The sequence below is a fragment of the Schistocerca piceifrons genome, chromosome 1, assembly GCF_021461385.2.
Source record: "Schistocerca piceifrons isolate TAMUIC-IGC-003096 chromosome 1, iqSchPice1.1, whole genome shotgun sequence".
Taxonomy (NCBI): domain Eukaryota; kingdom Metazoa; phylum Arthropoda; class Insecta; order Orthoptera; family Acrididae; genus Schistocerca; species Schistocerca piceifrons.
This window is the reverse complement of record NC_060138.1, coordinates 578,954,625-578,970,819: the sequence shown is the minus strand read 5'-3', so window position 1 is coordinate 578,970,819 and position 16,195 is coordinate 578,954,625. Positions and strand designations below refer to the sequence as shown.

At 36.5% G+C, this 16,195-nt stretch overlaps 1 protein-coding gene across 5 annotated transcripts in view; it reads right to left on the bottom strand.

Moving 5' to 3' along the window:
- The window catches only part of LOC124802414 (pantothenate kinase 3), a 166,917-nt gene that overhangs the window by 68,949 nt on the left and 81,773 nt on the right, over positions 1 to 16,195 (bottom strand). The window contains exon 1 of one of the 5 annotated variants that reach the window (XM_047263184.1): positions 3,384 to 3,537. The exons of 2 other annotated variants lie outside the window; for them this stretch is intronic. Coding sequence is in view for 1 of the 3 variants with exons in the window: in XM_047263208.1 (XP_047119164.1) it covers positions 3,384 to 3,489 (106 nt within the window). In the remaining 2 variants the exon portion in view is untranslated. Of the gene's footprint in view, positions 1 to 3,082; positions 3,230 to 3,383; positions 3,538 to 16,195 lie in introns of those variants that run through there. 2 more of the 5 variants (XM_047263208.1, XM_047263192.1) reach the window with 2 other exon arrangements.

Below are 16,195 nucleotides of genomic sequence, written 5' to 3'. Positions count from 1 at the left end.
GCCTATTGTGACTGTGGCTTTTTTCATGTTCTGAGAAACTGCTTTCAATTTACTTTAATGTGTACTGCATATGTTGCACACACCCATTTGAGAGCTAGCATTTATAATTTGAACTAACATTTCACTGTGCACCCATTTTTTAGGTCTAGCTCTTTTTTAATGGCATTTTTACTGATCCAATTTTGATTCATGCATAATGTTAAAGATCACATTCCTGAGTCTGTAGCATTCACTGTATACAGTGCTTATTGTTAACTCTGGATTGCTGTTATCTTCAAAGTGACTGTGTCACCTCTCATCAATATAACTGTTAATAACTATCAGTCTCAAAGAAAATTTGTAGCTTTCATTTGGGGCACACCTGAAGTTACTTCCAAATCTGTCAATGACTCACCAGCCAAGGTAATATACGACACCCTCCCTACCTAGAACACCTCAATCCATTCACAAATTTCATTTGATACCCAATATGGTAGCACTTTTATTAACGTCACTAGTGTGGAACTGAGACAACTGCTTACTGGGGGTCAATAAATGCTGTATCTACCCAACTGCCTTGATCCATGGTGTACAGGACGTCTTGTGAGGTAAGTGCAAACCGAGTTTCGAATGAACAGTGTTTTCGGTATCACATCACATCTGAGTTAAGAGTATGTTCTATGATTCTGGAACAGACAAATGTTAATAACATTGGATTATAGTTTTGTGGTTCACTTCTGTTGCCCTTATTGTAGTTAGCTATGATATGCATTTTCTTCTACTAGTCACAGCTGACACCCCACATCCCTTTTTTATTAAAAAATAATAATGTCTATGGTATATTATGTGACTCGTGTGCACAGAAATGGAAAACAAACTGTCCTAAGCTGGCACGACATCTATTTACTGGGTTCCTCAAATTACTCCCAAAGTATCTCAGTCTTAAAATGAGAATACTGTTAAAATTAATCGCCGTTGGATTAGAATTTGGCCTTCAATTTCATCGCGAAGAGTGCATGAAAAATTACATTTAATATTAACAGCTTTGGTTCAAATGCACTATCCTGATGAATAACAAATTTCAGTGGGAGGAAAACTTCACACTATAACAACATACTTGTTAGTCCAGACTGCATACTTTCATCAGACTGCATAAATGACAGAAACTGAACACATGCAATGCATCTGAGACACATTTGGTTCTTTTCCAAACAATCCTATCAACTTCAAGCCAAAGAAAAACCTATAGAGACTTGGCCATCCTTCACAGTGACCAGAGACTATTGTCAACACTGAAATAGGCTGCAATCTTCAGGTGACATACTATGGAAGCAAGTCTGTAGTGTCAAAAGCCAAAAACTGTATTACAAGAAACTTGTTTGATAATCTTATCTAGCATTAGATGTCAGCTAGCACATAAAGGTGTGGGATGAATGAGATTCCCAAAAGTAAGTAAAGGTATAGGATAATCATAAAGCTGAACCTTCCTGGTATATTAAAATTGTGTGTAGGGCCAAGACTTGAAAATACTGTAATCATTCCACTTGTCAGTAATTGGCAAAGGTCTCATATTCAAGTTCCTGTTGGGCATGCATTTCTAATTTTTCAAGAAGTTTCAAATCAGTGCACAATCTGTTGCAGAGTGGAAGATCATTCTTGAACCATAAAACTGTGAAGTGGTAAGAAACATGTTTACTTAGCTATTCTTTATTTCCCCTACTTTTGTGTCTCCCATTTGAGAGTGGGTAGGGGTTGGGGAGAGGGGGGGTGAAGAGGAATGTGACGGGTAGACAGGGTTTTGGACACTGACTGGGTATGGATATCCATCAATGGCAAGAGGCAGTTTAGTTAGGAACTGACAGCATCTGGAACTAGAGTGGAGGGGAAAAATGAACTCCCATATACACACAAGAACTTGGCAGTTTGTGCAGGCATGAAGAAAGAGAATGAATATTTTGGAACCATAAAGATGTGCAATGGTAAGGAACACATTTATTTAGCCGTATTTGCCCCCCCCCCCTTTTGTATATGCCATGTAAGGGTAGGACTGGGGTTGGGGAAGGAGGAGGAGTGTGATGCGCAAACAAAGAGTTTTGGACACTGAATGGATAGCAGCAGTGCTTGATTTGTGATGGTCCGCATCACAGATTTCGAGATGTGAAATGACAGCAATTTTGCTGTGGTTGAAGTAATGTAAAGCAAATGCATTCAGACTTTTAAAATGCATATAAAAGTGCTAAAATAACATTTTAATAAGTCTAAATTAAAAAAAACACCCCCTGGAAGGTCACAGTACCAGAAGCTCTTCTTTTTTTTACAAATCAAGTACTGTGTAGAGGTACGCATTAATGGCGGGAGGCAGTTTGATTAGGAATTGATTGTAACTGGATTGGGAGTGGAGAGGAAAGACTGAACTTCAATGTACGCACCGTAACTTGGCGCTCTGTGCAAGTGTGAGTGGAAGTCTGGAGGAATATGTGGGCCTAGACTCCATTTTGTTTGCTCCCTACAAAACGAATTTGAAAGTGTACCAATGAACAGGAAAACTCTACATTCAGTCAAGAATGGAGTTTCCACTCAATTCTTTATCATGCACATATCATTGGGTAGTTAATTATAAAATTAAATTTGTTACACATTGATAAGTTGAGCAAACAATAGGAACAAGTGTATACATCAACATGTTCATAACCATTGATTAATATGTTTTGCATTCCCTAACAAATCCACTAACTACTTATCTTTGAATGTAAAGTTGACTGGCACCACAGAATGGCATGAAAAACCTGCCCGTCTCAATCAGTATCGTGAAAAGTTGTTCTCAATCTTGCTATTATCCACCAATGACACAGACCCCATAACTTTGATTTTAGTAATGCTTGTAAATACTGGAACCTTCAAACGTGTCAAATTAATTACGCCGACAGAAGAAACCAAACGAATGACAACTGCCAAAAAATTAGTACATGAAGTAATCTGAGTCAGAATTCTATCCGGAATGCCGAGAAATTCGTAGGATATAAAAGATTTATTTTACAGATTCGTTAGAGCATCGTGTCTCAAAAATGTAAGGCATAAACCATAACTGAAATTCCACGCTCACCAATTCCGAAGACAAGTTTTATCACCTCGCGTTCATCTGTAGGCCAACTGGAATTACGAATGTCCGGCAAAAGGGCGATAAATTTAACAGACTGCATCCCGCCTCAGAATGATTAGCAACAACTATAGATTTATGTAATATATCTGCCTTGACCCTTGCCCACCCATACATTGCACATACATGTTAGGTGCAAGGGGCAATATTCCTTTCCAAAACAAATGATGAAACATGCGCGTTCCGATGTATTACGTTTCATTACGTAAGAAATTTTTGTTAACAAGACTGTTGAACAGTCACGTACCTATTTTATCGCCTTTCATCTCTGTGATACAGCACATAAACAAACTATCTGAAGACAAGATTACGACACACGCCATTGCTCTTTTGTCATTCTCCCTCCAACCCATCAGGCGCTCGCCATTAATGCCCCTTTGCGACACAATAGCGAAGTCAAAACAAGCGGTGATTGTTACCACGAACAACAAGCTGCAGACTTCAAAATATAATATACTGAATGTCAAGTTAATGATGGTGTTGATATTAGATTATGTAGAGTAAGGCAATTATCTTTTCTACTTGTGTCCGCAAAAACCTATAATGACTATTGATGTCAAAACTTATCATCCTGTGCCATTTCTGAATCTGCGGCTAGAATTTATTATTTAGAACTTCCTGTACATCAGTGTTTTGACTGGGTAGAATTGTTTGTCAACTATCAACACTCTATCGACTGGGATGTAATTTGAGATCAGCTCTGACACAATGAAAATTGATTTTACGGATACATGATGAATTTCGCAAAACTTCAGAATTTATAAAGTACAGTCATAGGAAACGTTACTGCATCATTATATAGGTTTCGTATTTTTATTTGGAACAACTTTATTGATCTTCGAGTCATTTATGTCGTATAATCTAAACAACATATTATTGATAATACAGTAGGATATATTCGGGACAAGGGTCATCGCGTCCTGTGCTCCCAGATTCTATTTTCCAATCTGTCTCGCCAACAGCGCTCTGGCACATAATCGTGTATACACAGAATCTATGTGCCGAAATTTAGCGCGCATGCGCAAATTCTGCGGGTTGCCATATTGAAACTGTGTTAACAGCTGAGTCTGAAATCAAAGGTGAATTACACTAGAGTACATTAGATTAAAGCCCGGTCCACACGCAACGATCTGTCTGCACAGACATCGGCGCAGATGTCTGTACATGCAAAAGATCGCTGCAAATGTGGTGTCAGGCGTGTTCACACGACACAAACCCCAATCTACTACTCGCCCGCCATCTGTCGGTGTAGAAAAGAAATATCAGTGGCAAGCGACTACGCTCCCCGTAAACGTCAAAAATTTATTTCAGTTATTTTGAAATATAGAAATGGAGGAAGTTCTGTTGTGGTCTGTGTTCGCAACTTGTGTTGCAAAAAACATTCAGACCTACCGCAGGAAACAGAGAAAGCGGTCAAAATGGTGTAGACAGTGGCTGCTAAAGCGAAAGCAGTTTTCTCACGTAAGTTTACTGCGAGAGTTGCAGGGCGAACTTAACGACTGGTGAAATTATTTGCGGATGGATGTCGATACTTATAATTATCTCTTAAAGCTTGTAACCTCTCGTATTATGAGAAAAAATACTTGTATGAGAAGGGCAATTTATCCTCTTGAACGGCTGGCGGTAACATTAATATTCCTAGCAACAGTAAGGAGCTACACAGATTTGGAATTTTCAACTGCAATATCGAAACAAGCGTTGAGTGAAATAATACCCAACACATGTGAAGCTAATTACGCTGTCCTGAAGGATGAGTTCATGAAGGCAAGTCAAGTAAATTAAGTCTGTAAAGTTACAGATAATATTTTTGTGTTGTAGACTTGTTTGAAACACAGTAGGCCAATATTATTAGAGATTATATACCTACATGGCCAATGAGCTATGGTTTACTTTGTTTCTGAGTAGGCATTTTCAGTTCGCTACTGTGTAGAAGCAACCTGTTACAAACTTTTGTTCCAGGATACTAAACAGTTCGCAACGAATTTACTTTTTTATTACTGTTTCTTTGTCTGCCGAGGCGTCAACTGCCTGCAATTTTTCAATTACAGCATTTGTATGCTGCTGTCTTTTTGTCTCGGTCACTATATTCTTTACTTTCAATCTTCCACAAACATGGGTGGTTTCTATATATTTCAAGGAATTCACTTACAAACTCTCGAGAACACTGAGAGTATCAGCCATTTTAATGCCCTGTGCGCACAAACACTAGACTGAGCAAACAGCTATTTCGCGCCAGATTTGCGGCGATCTCCTGTCCACACGCTCCAACTTGTCTGCGCAGATGTGGTTTGAACCCACAGATTTGAGAGGTTTCGCTCAAACCTCCAACTCCAACTTCCAGGTTTGCACACACCTCAGGTTGGTGCAAATCCTCTGTCCACACGCAACGATCTGTCTGCACAGAAGTGATGTGCGCAGACAGATCGTTGCGTGTGGACGGCCCTTAATACTTGGTCCATAGATCATGATTATGACACTTCATAATGACGTAGAACGTGTCAGTTTAACAACGGGGTCTTGCATGCCATAATTCAAGGTTTTTTAATAAGTTGCAAGAAGACTGATTTGTATCTAAAAATTCATCTACTGGGTAGAAGGAGTTGTTATTCGGAAATTATTTTAATTTGTTTTTAAATGTTCGTTAGTTATCTGTCAGACTTTGCTGCTATTTGATTAGTGACCAAACATTTTTGTGGCAGCATAATTCGTCCCTTTCTGTGCAAAAGTAAGATTTAACCCAAAAAATCAGACTTTCACCTAGTGTTGCATATCGCTATTGCTTTTCAATTGGGATGGGTTGTTAACAACAAACAAATTTCATAACTGAGTGCATAGACAAACACACACATACACACACACACACACACACACACACACACACACACACACACACACACATATATATATATATATATATATATATATATATATATATATATATATATATATATATATATATATATATAAACCTACTGTGAATATCCCTAGTTCCTTAAATAAGTGTCTGCAAGAGCTCCAGCTATTATTCTGATTACATACTTTTGTGCAATGAATACTTTTTTCTTAATGATGAATTACCCCAAAATGTCGTACAAAAGCAGAGAATGAAAATAAGCATTGTAAGCTAATTTGCTTACATGTTTATCACCAAAATTTGCAATAATCCTAATAGCATAAATAGCAGGACTCAAAGATTTCAACAGATCATCAATCCGTTTCTTCCAGTTCAATCTCTCAGAAATGCTTAAACCCAAAAGGTTGGAATATGCTGCCTCAGTTACAGACTTCTGTTCAATCTGTATTTACTATTTGTGTTGTGCTATTTACTGTACAGAACTGTATATATTGTGTTATACAAAAATTTGATGAGAGTCCATTTGCTGAGAACCACTTAATAAATTTCTGAAATACATTATTTTCAATTTCCTCAGATAATTCTTGTTTGTTGGCTATGATTACATTACTTTTATTATTGGTAAAAGTAACTAGTTTTGCATCTTCATAGGGTGGCAATTCATTAATATATATTCAGAACAATTAGGGACCCAAGACTGAATCCTGTATGACATCATTCTTTATACCTCCCTAGTTAGAGCACTCTGCTGATTTTTGCAGACTTTCTGTACTGTTAATTTCAACCTTCTGCATGCTTCCAATTAAATATAATTAAATCATTTGGCACTGCCCCACTCATGCCACAATACCTAAACTTATCTAGAAAAATTCCATGATTCACACAATCAAAAGCCTTTCAGAAACCACAGGAAATCCCTATTGGTGTAGTTCGGTTATTCAGAGTATTTAATGTTTTATCAGTGAAAGCATATAATGGATTTTCAGTTGAAAATACTTTCTAAAAACCAAATTGGCATTCTAGTAGTACTTAATTTTTACAAATATGTGAATGCATTGCTTTTTCAATAATTTTGGACAAAGCTGTGGCATTGGATGGTAGTTGTTGGCATCAAACCTACCCCCCTCTTTATTATGGAATGGTTTAACAATAGTACATTTCAATCTATCAGGAAAAATACCCTGTTTCAGTGAGCTATTACATATGTGTCTGTGAATCCTACATATCTGTTGGGAACAAGGTTTTATTACTTTGTTGGAGATGCCATCAGTTCAATTCATTCTTTTACTATTGAGTGAGTTTATTATTTTCCTAACTTCAGAAAGAGAGGTGGTAGAATTTCAGTTTTATCAAATTGCAGGGATTCGCCTCTTCCATATATAGATTTGTCTTTTGCAATGAACACCTGGATCCTATTTTCTCTACAACACTTAAAAAATGATTATTAAAAATATTTTCAACATCTGACTCTGTTAATAAAATTTTCATTCAGTTTGATGGTAATACAGTCTTCCTGTGCTCTTTGATGCTCTGTTTCCCTTTCAACAATATTCACAATTGTCTTAATTTTATTATCAGGGTTGCTAACCTCAGATGTAAAAACGTACTCCTGGATTTTTTAATAACTTTTCCTAATATAATACAGTAGTTTTTATAATATTTGGCTGTTTCTGTGTCATTGCTCTTTCTTGCTGTTAGATGCATTTCATTTTCTGATTGCTAAACATTTTTATCTCTTTAGTAATAATACAGTAGTTTTTATAATATTTGACTGTTTCTTTGTCATCACTCTTTTTTGCTGTTAGATATCATTTTCTGGTTGCAAGATATTTATTCCTTTAGTAAGCCATGGTTTTTACATGGTTTCTTACAATTACATTTCACTGTTTTCTTAAAAAATCATTTACAAAAATACTCATATAAGTATCATGTAATAATATAATATTTTAATTACGTAAGGTAACTGCTGCAATCTACATTTGCAATCGTTAAATCATTACTTGAACACACCCCTTTGGAGCAATGTTTTGCATTACTGTGTGGAGCCATGTCATGTACTGTAATTAGCAGTGCATCATGGTCAGAAAGTCTATTCTTAACAGTGCTAATGTGTATTTGATTAAATTTATCTTGGACTATGAAAATATTTTCTATTGGTGTGCTTCTTTCCTGTATTACCTGAGTATGAAAATCAATAACTGATGTCAAATTGAAAGGATTTACTAATACTTCAAGAACATTCTTCCTATCAGACTCTACACTGAAATCCCCACAAATTATAATTTGTTTCCCTCTGTCTGAAACAGTTCGGAATTTCCCCATGGGCACGGATACATAATTACAAGTATAAAATTACCAGTATGTAGTTTAAGCTTTCATGCTTCTATATGTTTCTCTACCAATTTTTTTTTAATTTTTCACACTACGATAACTTTTAATATACATGGCAACTCTCCTTTCTCCATTTTGTCTCTGCTTACATGTGCTGAAAGCTCACACCCACTTATATTTACCTTTTCCATATCTGTGACTATATGATGTTCAGACAGACATTGTACACCTAGTACATTCTCTGTTTCTTATCTTCTAAACAAACAAGAAATTCATCCATTTATTTTTTAATCACTTAATAGGCTGATGCATTACACCAATATTATTTTTCATTGTACTTTTGTAAGACTCTTCTGATATTTTAAGATCTTTAATACCTTCCAGTTTGAGCTTCTCATTGTGCTTGATTCTTTTCACTGTTGTATGACTGAAAAAACAATGAGTTTTTTATTTTGTTTATTTTATTAACTGCACATTTCTACTACTGGGCTTAACTAAATGTAAACTACTGTTCAATGTACTGTCAAAGTTAGAAATATATAATGTGCAGTAGTAAGAGAAAAGACCACACAGGAAAGTAATGAGCAGTTCCCATGAAGCAGCTCATAATAGTACATGAGAAAAATGAGCTTTATGATTTTCTTGCTGTAAACAATAAAAGATAACTAAACTGTAAAAAAAAAAATACTGTATGTCAATGAAGCAAAGCTACATCACCCCCTAGAATTAGTTTTTCTTCAGAGGTTATCCTTTTCCCTTAAGAAACTGAAAATGACTTGCTACACATTTGTGAATTTCTTTGCTAATGTATATAATACCTCTCATTCGACTCTAAGTAAATAAAATGGAGCAAAAAATTGTATTCCTTTGCATCTTACAGTTCCATATCACAGCTCGACCAAGAACTGTTTGTCTTCTTGATATTGGTCACAGTTACTGTGATACTTAATGTCCTAGTACTCTGCAGCATAAAATTACAAGGGTCTGCAGTGAAAAATGTAATGCCCAGCTACTTCACATTTGGTTCATTTTCGGCAATACATTGCTGTGTACTAAATGTCGTTAATATATCGAAATGCTTTTTGAAGTTAGGAAGAAAACCACATCTCACTACAGTATGGAGAAAGTAGAAGTTAAATTGTTTTATTTGTACACACTGTCTCATGGCGCCAAATGCATTCAGGCTTGCAGCTCAGATGCTGATAATTTGTGCAAGTAGATGCTCGTTTCTCAAATTTGTGATGCAGTGAATATTTGTATTTACTGCTGGTAGAAAATAATGAAGAAGACATCCACTGAAGATGCTTCATAAGTAAAAGAAGCAAAACATGAATGGCAATAAACAAACTGCCTTCAATTAGTTGCCTAGACAGAACATACCTTTGTGAGTTTTGAAGCAACTAAGGAACGACAGAGTAGAGAAAAATGCTAAAATATTTGTATAAATTAAATTTTAATGCAGCTCACTCTCTTAATTTAAAGTAATACCTACATTAATTCTAAATAAATTCACTGAATGTGAATATCTTGGCGCCAGCTTTGTTAATTATAGATATACTACCTATTAGTGACATAAAAATCTGTGACAGACGGTCTCAAAGCCAGAGTTCCCTCTTGTCAAAGCAGTTGCCCTAACCACTATAGATATCCATACTCGACAATTTATTCTGAATTAACTTCAGGTGGCTGTCAGTAACCATTAATGACTGTTCATTCAAACAAAAATGTAAATAATACCTATGTGTTACTTTCAGGCTGAAAACATTAATGAAAATTTCGGCACTGATATGAACACCAAAACTCCTGCAGTGTGCCCCATAACAGCTGTTTCTGTTAGATGTGTAGTTGGTTTATCAGCTCAAAGTATCAAAAAAGAAAAATTGAGAGGTAATTAAAGTAAGTAAGAATTAAATTTCTGCAAGGAAAGAACCAATATTTATAAAACAAAGTAGCATTATTGTCATCTGAATCTAAAAGCAGTGGCAGTTCACAGTTTTAACATGTGAACAGTAATGAATTTAAAACCTTATGTGACTTGTTTTTAAGTAGGTGTTTATCACAACTTCTTTCGTTAGCGTTTCATTTTGTAAAAGTTTTCATTTCATCAGATTAGTTCTGTTTTGTAAGATATCCATTTTGAGCCATAGTAGTAAGCAGTTATCATTTCACATTTACTCAATTTCAGTATGCCATCAAGCATAATGGTTTACTTCATACAAGTCAAAGGAGCTGCCTTCTGCTTTTCTTCCTGTACTACATCTATTCTGTGGCTATGACATGTCACTTAACAACTACAGTGTCAGCTCGGGAAAACAGAAGGTGATCAAACACACTGAGATTTACCACTACATCACTGAGCTCAATATACTTACCAAGCACTTCTCGAACAGTGAACTAGTGCAACATGAGTGTAACTGATATGCAAGACGCTGTAAAAGCCCATCCACTTGCAACAATCTACGAAAATCTATATGGCAAAAAAATGCAGCCTTTTGACAGCTGTCCGCAGCTCATGGTCGTGTGGTAGCGTTCTCGCTTACCGCGCCCGGGCTCACGGGTTCGATTCCTTGCGGGGTCAGGGATTTTCTCTGCGTCATGATGACTGGGTGTTGTGTGATGTCCTTAGGTTAGTTAGGTTGAAGTAGTTCTAAGTTCTAGGGGACTGATGACCATAGATGTTAAGTCCCATAGTGCTCAGAGCCATTTGAACCTTTTTTTTTTTTTTTTTGACAGCTGAAACTATGCTGGCACTCCAATCAGCTAGCATACAGTAATAGTATATCAACTGAGAAATTGTGGTTTTTATGCTGTTACTTCCATATTTCCCAGCGTAGTAGGAACAACAGGTAAACCTGCTCCAGGAAAAGCATGATGATCTTTTTCCTTGACTACAAGCGCCTCTGCTCATTGAGTTTCTGAAAAACAGCGCCACAATTCATGCAGAGCGCTAGGTGGGCACATGGCAAAAATTAAAGTGAACCAACAAGTCGAAACACTTAGGAATGTTGACAGTTATCTCCTTCTGTTGCGGGATAATGCCTGCCCACTTGTTGCCAAGGTTGTTTCGCCTACACTGCAGAATTTTCGCCAGGACCCCTTACACATCCTCCATACAGTGAAGATCTCTTCCAGTGCGATTTCCATATTTTTGGAGAGCTGAAGGAAGACATTCATGGCTATCAATTTATTTGGGCAAAGGGGTGAACACCTGGTTGAAATTGTGGTTCCATAGCAAACCACAAACATTTTTCCATAAAGATAATGACCATCTGCTCTCAAAGTGCGATAAATATATTAACAGTTATGGTGATTACTTTTGAAATAGTAAGCAGTTTAATCACTGTCTTCCATCTGCCTCGTTTTCATTTAACTGTCTCTTATATTTGTTATTTTCCAACACTAAAAATATAAATACAGTTAACTGAAGCCTTCGATTCTGTTTTGGCGACTTACAAACAGTCACCTCCCAGTGCAAACTAGGCTTTGGGATACGCTACAGATCAGTATGCCATCTCAATTAGGTTTTCATTTTCACATTCACTGACTTCCTAACACACAACTAACTTGTTTTTTGATCAGACGGAAATCGTAAAATCAAAGAAACTTATTCCTGACAGAGGACATTCTTATAGATAAATAACATCGAATATTGCAGAACAAACATGTATTACGTTAATAAGGAAGTCCAAGAATTTGTTACAAATGAGGAGATGAAAAAAATCTAGTAGCATGTATTGTCATGATCAGTCTCTAAAAGCCTGTCCACATGCAAAGATCTGTCTGCACAAATATTTCCACACATCACTTCTGTGCAGACAGATCGTTGCATGTGAACAGGAGATTTGCGCAGATACGAAATGTATCCAGTCCTGGGAGTTGGAGTTAGAGGTTTGAACAAAATTGCTCAAAGCTGTGGGCACCAACCACATCTGCACAGCAAACTGTAGTGTACAAATAGGATATCGCCGTAAATCTGGATCGCAAAATGAGTTTTAGCCAGCTGTTTCATCTGTCTAGTGTTTCACGTTTGCAGGTGCGTAGTGCATTTTAAAATGGGGGTATAATCTATCTGCAAGCTCACGAGTGAGCGAAAAAGTCCCCACTCTGCCTTCTATTGGTTGTTTCACAAAGTTGTACCTGCCCTCCCATGGTACATGGGCTTTAAATCTGTGGCAATGAAGTGTACAGATACACATACATTTGAGGAACATTTCCTTTTATATAAAGTGCACGACACAGAATATAAAAGATGATTACATGCTTTTGAAACACAATGTTAGAGAGTAAATTATATTGATATAAGTAGGAAGTCAGGATGTATGTATCGACAACAAATAGAGAACTAAATGCCTGTTCACTAGAATGCATCTTTATCAAGTATTTCCTAAAACAGTGGTTATATTCCAACAGAATTTTGAAAACCGTATAGTTAAATTATTCTGTTGAATTTAAAGCTTATTCTTGCTACTAAGAGGTAGAAGTTTTCTTTGAATGGCTTCACTGAGATGCAACAATTCTTGCTAAACGAAGAATGTTTAAAAACTAAGGAGGAATTTGTAATTTTGCGTGTTGTACTAGTCCGATTCACACCACTTTTTTGTCATGGTGTTAGCCACACCTGAAAAGTATCTCTATACCTTTAGATATATAGGTTATTTAGTAAGTTATCAGGTGTCAAAAAGGTTACAGGTGTTTTGGAAGTATCAGGGATTATTTATTTTGTATAAAAATGGCTTAGAGACTTTATATTAAATTCTGTTATAAGAATGGGATAAAGACATCAGAAATTTATAAGTGTTGAACATTGCTTTTGGTGAGCCTGCTATGAGTAAAATAAGGCTTTACACGTAGTATAAGCGTTTCAAAGATGGCTGTGAGGACACTGAAGAAGACAAGGGTCCTGATTCCCCAGCACATCAACTGACCGAAAAAGCGAAACAAATGACTGTGAACGACAGCCAAATCGCAAGCAGAGATGTCAGTGATGAGGGTGGCATATCAGTTGGCACATGCAATGGAATTGTTTCAGGTAAATCTGTTACAAAGTTGTTGAATTGAATAAAAATAGTGGCGAATGCATATTGCTTGGGATTATTTGATGAAGTTAATAGCGATAAAGAACTATTGAAGGGAATCATAATAAGTGACAAAACATAAGTTGCGGGTATAACATTGAATCTGAGGCTCAGTCATCCCAGAGGAAGCAAACTGGATCGCCAATCCGAAAAAAAGCTCGACAAGTGCGACCATGAAACGAACAATAACGAGTACTACTTACAAGTTCGACATCTTGTGCACGAAACCATCTGTTAAGAAAAGTCTGGATATGTGGCGGAGAAATTCGTGGTTCTTGCACCATAATATTGCATTTCATCACATTTCGTTGCATATTCGTGAATTTTTGCCCAAAGACAATATTGTAATGATGCCCTAGCTCCCATATTCGGACCAAGCAGGGTAACACAGTGATGAGGACACTGGACTTGCACACGGAATGACGACGGTTCAAATCCGCACCCGATCATCCCGATTTAGATTTTCCGTGATTTTCCTAAATTGTTTAAGGCAAATGCCGGGATGGTTCCTTCGGAAGGGCACGGTCGCTTTTCTTCGCCATCCTTACCTAATCTGAGCCTGTGCTGTGTCACTAATGACCTCATTACCGATGGAATGTTAAAACACTAATCTCTTCCTTGAATATTCGGTTTATGTCACTTTTATTTGTTCCCAAAAATAAAGAAAACTGTAAATGGCAGTCTTTTACAGCATAAATGAGATTAAATACACATCACTGAGAGGACTAAAGCTGTCCCAACGACTGAGTTCCAGAAGTGTTACGGAATTTGGAAAAAGCTCTGGCATAAGCGAATGGTGAATATTTTGAAGGGAATAACATCGATGCAGACTAATGAATAAAGCCAGCATTAGATTGAATATTCACTACGATAATCCTATTGCTTCCACTAACACTGTCCATGATATCATCAATGCCAGGAGCCATACAACATTTTCTAAAGATAATATTGTTATCCATCCAAGTTTCGTCGATATAAAAGAAGTTTCTGCTCTTTTAATTTCCTTGCTTATATCAGGTATCTGAATAGCCAGTCAATTACATCAGTTATTTCTACCAGATTCTTTCTTTTAGTTGCAGATTTCTTTGTGAGAAATCCCATTTTACGCAGTGTCTTGTGCGAAACAACTTTCTACCACGGAAAATGGATTTTTTGTTTTATTGGAATAAGTAAATGTGTAATGTTGGCGCTATTGATTTACTTATTTATTTGACTGATATAAAAGCCCTCCATCGTTTCCCGAATTACGGATATTTTATAGCTGCCTTCAACGATGGGCTTCCTCCTAAAAGTGTTAGTGCTCATTCTAGGCGATTCGAGTAAACCATGTGGTTTATTTTCATCTTCTTTCTGATACATCCTTTCGTGACTTTTGCATAAAATTCAGGCCTTTGGTTGGGACTCGCAACGTTAACCAACACCTCTTTTTGATTCAATTCTTCAGTACATGCTGTAATTACATTGACGAATGAATGCTCTCTACTTCGAAAATACCTCTGTTTGTATTATGCACAGTTTCTCGCTATCTAGTGTGCATATCCATCGCTTCTGAATAACTGAGAGTATCACAAAATATTCAAACTGAACTGACTTACTCTAGTAACTAAAATTGCACAAATCAACATAAATTACTGCAAGCTGAACAACACTTTCAGACAGGAAACAGGCAACTGATTTTGGGTATGCCATTAGTGCAGAAGGAGGGTCTCTCCTGGTAGCGCCACTTCCCTACCAAAACCGCTATTTACTCATGAGTTTGCTGACAAACTATTCTGAGGAATTCCAATGACGATGGATGATCTGAAACACAGCTTCAGATTTATCTTATAGTTAATACTAACTATTGCTTGTCTTTTGAAACTGTGTTCGCTTATCTGTAAGATAAAAAGCATATACATAATAATTGAGGGAAATGGCTGCAGCCCTCTTGTGTATGTTACCGATAGAAAACATTTGATCAAACAAATGTGTCATTAGTACATGGATAACTGAACCGAAATTCTAGTTCTGCTTACGTTGTAGTTAGCAATCTGTCTCATTATGTTGACCCAGTAAAGGGATTGATAGAGTATTTTCACTCACCTCTGTCCTACAGCATAATTGTACATGACAGTGTAGCAAACAAAAGGAGGCCCTATTTATTATAAAGAAAAGTGCATCCAGAATCTTGTGTTAAGCTGATAATGAAAGATCTTGCAGAATTGTTTTTGGGGATATAGGTATTCTACACTTGCTTTATTTCCTAAAATAATATATCGTTCATTACAAGAGTGATTTAGATGTGAACTACAAAATTCAATACCACAATACTAGAAGTAAAACTTTCGAGATAGACTATGAGTTCCTGTCTCTCATGAGATCAGAATGTAGATTTATATTCTGGTTGAATGTCTACAACAGGTTGTTGGTAGACTTCAGACAGTGAATTAAAATCCCGACACAGAAATGAACTAAACTATTTTTACTTACATCTCCTAAGAACAGATTAGATTGCAAACATGTCTAAAACTGTTAAGATATTATCCATAATTTGTCAGAATTGGTATACTACAGAATTGAGATACCAGTACTTTATTCATCATTATTAAATCTTGCTTCAGGACATTGTAAATAACATCCCATGTTGTTTCAAAACTGTAATAGAGAATTCTAGCTTCTTGTAGCATCCTCCTTTTACCAGAAATATTAACATCAGCATCAGCTGCTCATGGGCAATAACTGCTCTCCTCATACAAGTATTTTTCCATATTATACAAGGGGTTATGAGTGTTAAAATATAGTTGAATTTTTCCATATACA